Genomic DNA, 11,298 nt, shown 5'->3' on the forward strand with positions numbered 1-11,298 from the left:
TAACGTCTCCATTGGAGACTTTGTTGTTACTGTGTTTGGCATACCAAATACATCATGGGTAGCTTGCCAGGCTCTTCTGTGTGGGTGAGATACTCTCAGTAGCTTGCCGGGCTCTCCGAGAGGGGCGGAGGAATTAAACTCGGGTCGGCCATGTTGGCTACGTGCAAGGCAAACGCCCTACCGCTGTGCTATCGCTCCAGCCCCTTAATCTTCATAGTTACTAAAAATATTGAGATTATAATTTCTGTTCTATTTATTTATGCAAACTCAAAAAAGACTGCACAGCAGCGCAGCGGTTTATCTGTCTCGCCACCAGCGTTTGGTAGTCTCACCCTGCTCCCCCACCCCGGGGAGGTTGGTGGCAATGGGCAGGCAAAGGAAGGAACGAGGGCCAGGCTGGTTGGTCTTAGTTGCAGTTTATTCCATTCCCATCTCCATTCTCCTCTGATTCTCCTCCTGATTCTTCCTCCCCCATGATACTTCATTCTCCTTCTCAATCCCCCTTCATTTTCCTTCTATGGAGTCTCGATTCTGAATCCGCTCCCCCTTCTCCTCTTGCTCTAGAATCTGGATCCTGACTTCTGATCTCCCAGCCCACTCTTACAGTCTAGTCAAATTCCAAAGCATGAAGGGTTGAGGCTTACACACAGGTGTGGTCACAATCAATAGGGTAGAATTCTTTCCCTCGGGGATCCCAGGGCAGATCCTCATTATCAGATCAATCCACCCTAGAGCAGATTCCCCTGGGTGTATTTCTCCTCTCCTTGTCCAATAAACATATAAGCATATATAATATAAATCATTTTGTATGGACACAGTAAGAAATACCTTAAACTTATAGAATTGCCCTCCTAGGGCCATCTCGATCTCAGACTACAGTACTCAGGCCAGATAGTCTTTCCTACCCCTAGCAGGGTCATGCTCTCGTTGTTACTTTTGGATCATAACAGCATTTGTCTATGATCAAGCTCTTAACTTATAGTTAAGAATCGTGGCACTTTGGCCCTGCCCATTTTGATGACAGGGTAGCTCACCGCTTGCCCTGGGTCCATTCGGTCTGTCGTCGGGACCCTGCTTTTGGGGTATTAGGAACTAAGGGCAACCGAGGCTTAAGTCGAGAAAGCAGATGTCTGGGAGTGAATAATATTCAAAGCCAATTAACTCCTAAGTTACAAAGCATAATATTAACGGTCTTCCTGTATCTATACAAAAAGGGCATTGCTTTAAAGTAAACTGTTCAAAAGGCATAAGAAGAGGAGAAAGCAATATTTCACTCATACATATAAAATCATAGATTTCTGAGGAATCTAACCTTACAAATTAACAGAGTCTGATTAGGGGGAAAGCGGATTAACTGGTTGGGGAGAAGAGCATAGGGAAGAATTTACAGATAAACACAATGGAATGGAAGTGCCTCAGGAGCACTGTGATGGGTGTAACCTGATAAACCTAAACTCCTTGTGGAGAAAGGGAGAAAGGACAAAGCAATGTCATCCTACATTTATTGAAGGAACTGAAGGCCAAAGGTCTCTTTCTAAAATCAAATAGCAAAGCTGGTGTGATAGTACAGTGGATAGGGCTCTTGCCTGACACACGGCCAACCCTGTGTTACTTGATCCCTGTCACCCTGTATGGTCCCCTAAGCCTGCCGGGGGTGATCCTTGAGCACAGAGCCAGGAATAAGCACTAGCAAGGCCAGGTGCAGCACCCTCAAACCAAAACAAAACAAAAAAATAGGTAACATATAAGCAGCTCTAACAGAATCAGATCCACAACTGACTCCCAAATCTATATTCTCCTTCACCCAGGAGGCCTGTATATAGCACAAATAAGTCTGTTTTTGTTGTGTCCTTGTCTTCTTTCTGATTCATTTGGTTTATTCTCTAAACACACAAACATCTGGGATTCTGGCTGTTTTCACATGCCCATCACTGAAAGGTTAATTGCCTCAGAAAGGTTAGAGTAACTGCAGAGAGCTCTCTTATGACCAACTCTAAGCTCACTCTACCTAATGTCCATCTCCAGAAAGGAGAGGCCCTTGTCTGCTTATTTATCTTCATATCCTCTGAGTTCCTAGCACAAGGTCTGCTACATGTAGGCACTCAAAATTTGTTGAGTGTGAGCTGGAACAATAGTACAGTGAGTAGGGCACTTGCCTTGCATGCAGCTGACTCTAGTTTAACCCCCAGTACCCTATATGGTCCCTGAGCACTGCCAGGAGTGATCCCTGAGCTCAGACCAGGAGAAAGCCAGAGCACTGGTGGGTGTCTCAAAATCAAACAAAAATTTGGTTGAATGAGTGAATAAGTGGTGAAAACAGAAAGAAAATATTTTATAAAGCAAGAAACCTGAGAAAAATATTTAAAAAAACCAACATTTTATTCAACATTTAGTTTAAAGTGGCAAGGAAAAGAGGTAGCCAAGAAAAGAATGAGAGACAGCAAGATAAGAAAACTCAGCACAAACAAGCAAGATAAAAATAGCCTCTTGCGACTGTCCTTTTAAAATTACTTTCTATATTTGAGCCTAAGTGACAAGTGAAATCTCCTCTGTAATTTCCCATGTGTTCAGCTTAATGAATTTCCGGCAAATGGTTTCAGTATTGAAGGTCCAATTTGGACATTGTGGGGGTGGGGTGGTGAGAAAATGAGGAGTATAGAAATAGACTAACAAATTAAGTCTAGAAATGGAGTGATTGGAGGCATGTGAAGGAGGAGCTAAGTGTTGGAACTTGCTCAAGTCCAAGAAGAATAGGCATGGGTTTTACATGGGCTGGTATCACCATATTATTTCCCTACATGCTTATAGAGAATACCAGGATGCATGGCAACCACCTTCTTTTGCATGTGGGTTGGGGGTCTGGATCTCCCAATAGTGTGTAGGGGACCAGAGGCCTCCTGGCACGCCCAGAGGCTATACCCTGCAATGCTCAGGGGATCTAGTGATTCTAAAATTGAACTTCAAGCCTCACACATGCAAGGCAAGTGTTCTACTTGCTGACCCGCATTTTTTCCTTCCTTCCTTCCTTCCTTCCTTTCTTCCTTCCTTCCTTCCTTCCTTCCCTTTTTAAATTTTTTTTTACATTTCTGAGCGATAGCACAGCGGGTAGGGCATTTGCCTTACACGCGGCCAACATGGCCGACCCGAGTTCGATTCCTCCGCCCCTCTCAGAGAGCCCGGCAAGCTACTGAGAGTATTCGATATGCCAGACACAGTAACAACAAAGTCTCCAATGGAGACGTTACTGGGCCCGCTCGAGCAAATCGACGATCAACGGGAGGGCCTTTACATTTCTGAGACACAACTGGAAATGCTCAGGGGTTACTCCTGGCTTTATGATCAGGAATTACTCCTGGAGAGTTCGGGGGACCATATAGGATGCCAGGGATAGAACCCGGATCAGCCATGTGCAAGGCAAGCACCCTACCCATTGTACTGTATCTACAGTCCCTGAGCTACATTTATGACCCCTGAAACTACTTTTGTATAATATAACTTATTTTTTAAAGGTTTTATTTGTTTATATAGACTTAAAATTGAATGTTAACCATGAGAGGGACTAGAGAGACACATTTAGGTCCATTTACTTCTACACCACTGGTACATCACAAATGTTGAATTGAATCTTTATTAAGGAGTTGAGTTAGAGAAAGGAAGTAAGAGAATTTAATCTTCCCCTTTGTATCTGTATGTGCTGTCATCCAGGGCATTAGGTTTTTCTGTATAATGAAGAAGGATCTCTGATGGGTCACAAGACCCAGGAAAAAGTCCTTTAAGATCTTAAAATAGTACAGTGGGTAAGTCACTTGCAAGCATCTGACCTTGTATGGTCTTCTGATCCCACCAGGAGTGATCCCTGAATGCAGCGCCAGAGGCAAGTCCTGAGCACATCCAGGTGTGGCCCCTACCTCACCCCAAAATTATCTTTAAATTGATAATATTCATCTAACTCATAATTAAAATCAATATTGCAGATCGTTCAGTTTCCCAAGTATGTTTTTCATTGTCATTTAAATAGCAATTGAGGGTTTTTTTGGTTTTTTTTTTTTTTTGACCATACCCAGGAGTACTCAGGAGTTACTCCTGGCTCTGTACTCAGGAATTATCCCTGGTAGTGCTCAGGGACCATATGGGATGTTGGGGGATCAAACCTGGGCTGGCAGTGTGCAAGACAAACAACCACCCACTTGTACTATTGCTCCAACCCCTGACATTTTTTTCTCAAGCAAGCAAATAATATTTTTAATGTTTTTTTTATTAATGAAACACTGATATGCCAATATTTTTTATTTATTTATTTATTTATTTGGGGGTTTTAAGCCACACCTGGCATGATGCTCAGGTTACTCCTGGCTCTGCACCCAGGAATTACTCCTAGAAGTACCTGGATCCCCATATGGGGATCAAACCCCAGTTAACTGCACACAAGGCTTTACACACTGTACTACCTCTCCAATCCCAAAGATTTTTGTTTTGTTTTGTTTTTTGGGTCATACCCGGCAATGTTCAGGGGTTACTCCTGGCTCATGCACTCAGGAATTACTCCTGACAGTTCTCAAGGGACCATAAGAGATGCTGGGAATAGAACCCGGGTTGGGCGTGTGCAAGGGAAACACCCTACCCACTGTGATATCACTCCAGCCCCCCAAGATTTTAGCAATGCCCATTTAATTCACTCATTTATAATTCAATTTATTAAATCATATTCAAAGATATGTGCAACCATCACCACAAATTTTAAACTTTTCCATTACCTCAAGAAGAAACTGCAGGGGCCGAAGAGATAGTATAGGGATTTAGGTGCTTGCGTTATTCTTTCTTACCCTAGTTCAACTCTGGCACCACATATGGTCCCAGCACTTGCAGGGGGATCCGGAGCACAGATATAACCCCTGAGCCCAAAAACCAAAAAAAAACATAATCTGTAACTTTCATCTATTCCCCCACATATCTAAATAAAATATTCCAGATCTACTTCCTGTATCTGTAGATTTTCCTATTCTAAATACTCATATGAAAGGAACCAAATAATCTGTGGTGTGACTTACTTAACTTTATGTGATATTTTCATTGTTCATTTATGCAGTGGGTTGAAGCAATAGCACAGCAGTAAGGCCTTGCGCGCAGCCAGCCTGGCCGAGCCTGGTTCGATTCCTCTGCCCCTCTGGGAGAGCCCGGCAAGCTACTGAGAGTATCTTGCCCACACGGCAAAGCCTGGTAAGCTACCTGTGACGTAGTCCAAACACAGTAACAAGTCTCAAAATGGAGACGTTACAGGGCCTGCTAGAGCAAATCAATGAACAACGGCAGGACAACGTTTGTTTGTTTGTATTTATGTAGTAACATTTATGTTGTAGTATTTCACTCCTTTCCATGGCTGAATAACACACCATATTTGTGTATACATTTTTCAGTTAATATATATTTGAATTAGCAGAGTGATAAGCAACAGAAGATAATGACCAGAAACCACCGCAAGAGAAGTCTGGAGGCTAATTCCAGTAATCTCATCACTCCTCCCTATTCCCAGAACCCTTCAATTGTGATTTTGCACTAATCTATTTGTGGTGCTATTTGTCATTTTGTTTTATGTTTTTAAAAATACTTTTTAGATATAGAGAGATAGAGTATCTCACCCGCATGGCAAAGCCTGACAAGCTACCTGTGACATTTTGGATACGCCAAACACAGTAATAACAAAGTCTCACAATGGAGACGTTACTGGACCCGCTTGAGAAAATCGATGAACAACAGGAGGACAGTGACAGTGACAGTGATAAATTTGAAATGATTCAACCTTTTAGGTATTATGAATTATACCACTATGAGCACTTGTATACAAGTTTTTGTAAGCAAATTCTCAGGACATCATATAAGTATCCTATGATTAAACTCAATTCTGATGCTATGTACCCAGAAACAACATCAAACTGCTCAGGTTAAGAGTTTCAGTCCTGTGGGGCTGGAGAAATAGCACAGCAGGTAGGGCGTTTGCGGCTGACCCGGGTTCAATTCCCAGCATCCCATATGGTCCCCTGAGCACCGCCAGGGGTAATTCCTGAGTGCAGAGCCAGGAGTAACCCCTGTGCATCGCCGGGTGTGACCCCCAAAAAAAAGACAAAAAGAAAAAAGAGTTTCAATCCTGTAAGAGTGCCCAATCCCCAAATTCATACGTCAGTCACAAACCCAGAGTGTTACCTGTGCTTCTGAGCCACTGTCTATAAAAAACAGTTTCCCATAAATCCCTCATTGGGTTTAATTAATTTGATAGAGTGGCTGGCAGAATTCAGAGAAACATTTCATTTACTAAAGTTCCAGTTTATTATTAAAGGATATGAAAAAGGATATAAATATTCAAATAAGACAGATACACAGAACTGAATGAATAACACAGAATTTCCTTGTCCTTCTGAGGCTGAGAGAAATCTCCCCAGATCTGCTGTTGTTTACTAACACAGAAGCTTCAGAAACCATTTTCTCTGGATTTTCCTTTGTTTGGTTGGTTGTTGGTTCTTGGGCCACACTCTGCAGTGCTTAAGGCTTACTCCTGGCTCTGCGCTCAGGGATCACTCCTGGTGGTGCTGGGGACATATGTGGTGCTGAGAGATAACACTCGATGGGCCAGTAGCAAGACAAGCACCTTGTCCCACCTCCTACCATTAGGGGTTTTACAAAGGTCTCATTAAAAAGTGATTAAATTACTGAAAGTTCCACCTCCAATCATATTCTCCCATTCTAAGGCAATTTCCAAAGCCAGCTCATTGTGGGAGGTGGGGAAACTCAAAGGGCTGCAGTGCCCAGAGCCCCAGGTTCAATCCGATCCCTGAATTGGCATTGTATGGCCACTTGAACACTGTGAAGTGTGGCCCAAAGACCAAAAACCTAAAACATTCAAAAGAGCTCACTTATTGACATAATTCTCATCAACATTTGAAAGATCAAATATGTCACAGTATTGCAACTATACCATAAGATACTCCTGTATGAGGGTTCCATGTGTCTCTTTTGTTTGTTTTTGGGCCACACCCGTCTGTGCTCAAAGCTTACTCAATGTTCTGCACTAATGGGTCACTTCTGGCAGGGCTTGGGGACCATAAGGAGTGCCTGGGATTGACCGCAAGTCAGCAGTATCTGCTGTGCTATATCACTCCAGTCCCAAAGGTTTCATGTTCTATATAAACTTTGCCAATCCAACTATACTTTTGGAGATTTGGGGGAGGGCTACACTTGGTGTTACTCAGAGGCTACTCATGGCAGTGCTCAGGTAACACTGAGTGCTGTATTTGATGCCAGAGATCTAATTCAAGTCAGCTACATGCAAAGCAAGCACTGTATTATCCACTCTACCATCTCTCTGGCCCTCAAGTATGCTTTTGAGAAATACCAAAGACAAATGCAGGGCCCCTTTCTAACCTGACTAGCTACTAATGAGCAGTTAAAAGAGAAGAGGAATCCCTCTCTTACTTTAAGCCCTTAGGATCAGCCAAAGGGAATACAGCCAACTTTAGGACTCTTCCCTGACTCATACAGCTAGGCTAGTTGTCTCCTGACCTGTGAGCAAGGATTCCCTTCAAATGTGCCTTTCCTTCACCACTATTTTATAAGCTTTAAGCATAAAGGAACATTTATTGTTCCAACTTCATCTGCAGTGCACCTGGTAAATGCTGGGTGCTAAGTAAATGTTGATTGACTCACTGAATAAATTACTTAATTTCTTCCACTGGTGGTTCCTGTCAAAGGGAGAAGGAAAAAAAACATCTCAAGGGTAAAAGAACACCAAGAAAGAAGGGAAACAAGAGTAACAGAGGTAGGGAAAGGCAAGCAAGGTTGGGGACCTAATATACTTTTAGGATCAACCTTTTGATGTTGAGGTCTAGCTCATAGTTAATAAGCCTCTCCTAATCCTTTGCCTTTCACATGACTTTTATCCCCCTTTGAATTTCCCCATCTGATTTTTTTCTCTATTGCAATTTCCTTTGCAAAAATAAGACAAATAGATCTGGGGGTCAGAGAGATAGTACAGAGGGTAAAGCGCTTGCCTTGCATACGGCCAAGGTTCAGTTCTTATATCTCATATGGTTCCTTGAGTACAGAACCAGGAAAAAGCCCTGAGTACAGATGGGTGTGATTCCCCCACCCCCAAAAAGAAATTTAAAAAAAAACAGGACCAGAGAGATATTATAGGGATTCCGGCACTTTGCATGCAGCCAAATTCAGTTATCCCTGTTCCCCTGATCACCATGAAAAATAAAACACGAGTACAGAGCCAGAAATAAACCTTGAGCACTGCCAGGTTTGGCCTCCAATCCAAAAGGAACAAAATGAAAACAAAAAGAAGAGGCAGAAAGGTAGTATGGTGGGTAGGGTGCTTGTCTTACATGTGGCTGACCCAGGTTTGATCCCTGGCATATGGTCCTCCAAGTTCTGCTAGGAATGATCCCTATGTTCAGAGTCAAGAATCAGATGTGAGCACAGGGGTGTGGAGGAGGAGGAGAAAGAAAGGAGAAGGACGAGGAAGGAGGAGGAAGGAGAGAAAAGAGGAGAAAGGATAAAGAAGAGGAAGAAGAATGAGGAAGGAGTGAAGGAGAAGAAAGATGAGAAGAAGAAGGAAGAGTAGGACAAGAAGGAGGAATCACATAAATCAACTCACCAATACAAATTTGGATTTTAAAAGGATGGAAATTGAGATTGAGTATAAAAGACTATTTAAAAGTATTACTTTGTTCCCTCCTTTGCTTTTGTTCTCTGTTGATTTTGATGTTGTGATGACCAGGGTCACACGATGCTTGGTTGTGGTGCCTGACTATTTTTCTTAGTTGGGGGTGCACATCAAGTTGTAACAGTTGTACACATACTTGTACCCATTCTGGTGGTGGTACTTGTTATCAGAGTGCTATGGGCTGGAGCGATAGCACAGTGGGTAGGGCATTTGCCTTGCATGCAGCCAACATGGCTAACCCAAGTTCGAGTCCTCCACCCCTTTCAGAGAGCCAGGCAAGCTACCAAGAGTATTCCGCCTCCACTGCAAAGCCTGGCAAGCCACCCATGACATATTCAATATGCCAAACACAGTAACAACAAAGTCTCACAATGGAGACGTTACTGGGCCCGCTCAAGAAAATCAATGAACAACGGGAGGACAGTGACAGTGATATATATAGTAGCAAGTAATATGAAAGAAATTATTTTGTGCTTGCTAAGTGGAACAGCCTGGAGAGAGGAGTGGGTGGGTAACTTGGGACATAGACATAGGCAAGGTCACTCTGGTGGTGGGACTGGGACCAGTGTTGGAATATTGAATACTTTAAGAGATTTTATTATGAACGACTTTGTAAATCATGGTATTTAAATAAAGTTTCAAATGGGGGTGAGGGAAGGAATGATAGTGCTAAGTGTCTAAACCACAGAGTCAACAATACTGAATCATGACGCCCAAATTTTAATAATCAAACTAAAAAGGTGCCTGTCAAGATGGATGGCTAGGAGAAGGAACCTAGAAACACTGGTGGAGAAAACTGACACTGGTGGCAGGACTGGTGCTGGACACTGTAGGTCTAAAACCCAACTATGAATAACATTTTAAATCACGATGCTTTAATAAAATCAAAAAGGTAAAAGGTAAAGGCCCTCCCGTTGATCGTCGATTTGCTCGAGCGGGCCCAGTAACGTCTCCATTGGAGACTTTGTTGTTACTGTGTCTGGCATATCGAATACTCTCGGTAGCTTGCCGGGCTCTCCGAGAGGGGCGGAGGAATCGAACTCGGGTCGGCCATGTTGGCCGCTTGTAAGGCGAACGCCCTACCCGCTGTGCTATCGCTCCATTTTAAAATGAAAATCTGTTTTTGTTGGTTTGTTTTTTGGGTTTTGGGACAACACCTAGCACATGGTCCCAAAGATCAGGGATACCCCTACGTCAGTGCTCAGGAAACCATGCAGTGCTAGGGATTGGAGCTGTGGTTCCTACATATGAAGCATGTGCTCCTACCCTTTGAGTTCTCTCTCTGGCTCAAATATCCATTTTTCAGTTGCAGTTAATGATCTTTGGTTGCCATACTTGCACCTGGGTTTTGTATGGCCAGAAACTGGTCGTAGTTCCTGAACACAGCAAGCAGAGCTGCAATGATCACATTTAGTGCATGGGGTGGCTCTGGGGATAGAACTTTGGTCTATGCCTTCAAGGTAGGAACTCTAAGATCTCTCCTGATGAATTTTTTTAAATTAGGAAATGAAGAAATCACAATCAAAGTTTTTCTTCAGGGGCTGGAGCAATAGCACAGCGGGTAGGGCGTTTGCCTTGCACCTGGCTGACCCAGGTTTAATTCCCAGCATCCCATATGGTCTCCTAAGCACCGCCAGGGGTAAATCCTGAGCGCAGAGCCAGGAGTAACCCCTGTGCATCGCCGGGTGTGACCCATAAAGCAAAAAAACAAAAACAAAACAAACAAAAAAAACCCAAAGTTTTTCTTCAAAGGAAAATTTGAACACTTATACCTAATAAAGATGACCACTTTTTGTTTGTGTTTTGGGCCATACCAAAATGGTGATGGGGGACCATGCAGTGCCAGAAAATGAACCCACATCCTCATACGTGCAAGATAAGTGCTCAACCACTAAGCCATATCCACAGTCCCTGAAATTGAACACTTTTTCCATACACTAGAGAATGTGGCTGCACTGCTAAGCCTTAGAAGAAAACTTTCCCTCCACATAAATTCTGCCTTATATCTGTTGTCATCAGATCCTGGAACTCTCTCCTCCTAATATCTCCCTGGACTCAATTACCTTTGGCCTCTCCTTTGAAGACACACATGGACACAAAATTCATCTTTCCTTTTCATAAATCATCGGGGCAGCTCTGATTTCTCCATTTTGTCTATTTGGAAAGAAGAAAGCAAAATATAAGATGCCAATACAATTGCTCCTTTATCAGAGTTTAGCGTCACAATTACCCACCCAATCTGGCCAATTTTATGCCTCTCATAACCCTCCTTTATGAACATGCTATGAGCTGGATGCAGGCTTTGATTATGACAGCAGTCTTCAGCCACATTCCTACTTAACTGCAGAGCAGAGTTTCTGCCTACCAACCCAGCAATGATCATGTGACTTTTTAAAATTACTTTATTTATGTAAGCCTTTTCCCAACCAGAGCCTTTTGGGAAAAAGCCATCAAAAATTAGGGAGAATTTGTGCTTGCTGCTTCTTCAGTGACTCTCTGACTCCAGAGCCTAGAGTCTCTTATTGGAATCAAGGTAAGGCTCTGAGCTGTGTCAGCATAGGTTTGTGAGGGTTGGAGTA

At 43.0% G+C, this 11,298-nt stretch overlaps 1 protein-coding gene across 1 annotated transcript in view; it reads right to left on the reverse strand.

The window, feature by feature from the left end:
• SIL1 (SIL1 nucleotide exchange factor) overlaps positions 1–10,860 on the reverse strand; it is a 372,411-nt gene extending 361,551 nt beyond the window's left edge. Inside the window, exon 1 of the mRNA XM_056124475.1 lies at positions 10,783–10,860. Within this exon, the coding sequence (XP_055980450.1) occupies positions 10,783–10,838 (56 nt within the window). The 5' untranslated portion in view covers positions 10,839–10,860. The remainder of the gene's footprint in view (positions 1–10,782) is intronic.
• Positions 10,861–11,298: the final 438 nt, after the last annotated feature.

The sequence above is a fragment of the Sorex fumeus genome, unplaced genomic scaffold (genome assembly GCF_029834395.1).
Source record: "Sorex fumeus unplaced genomic scaffold, SorFum_2.1 ptg000051l, whole genome shotgun sequence".
Classification (NCBI taxonomy): domain Eukaryota; kingdom Metazoa; phylum Chordata; class Mammalia; order Eulipotyphla; family Soricidae; genus Sorex; species Sorex fumeus.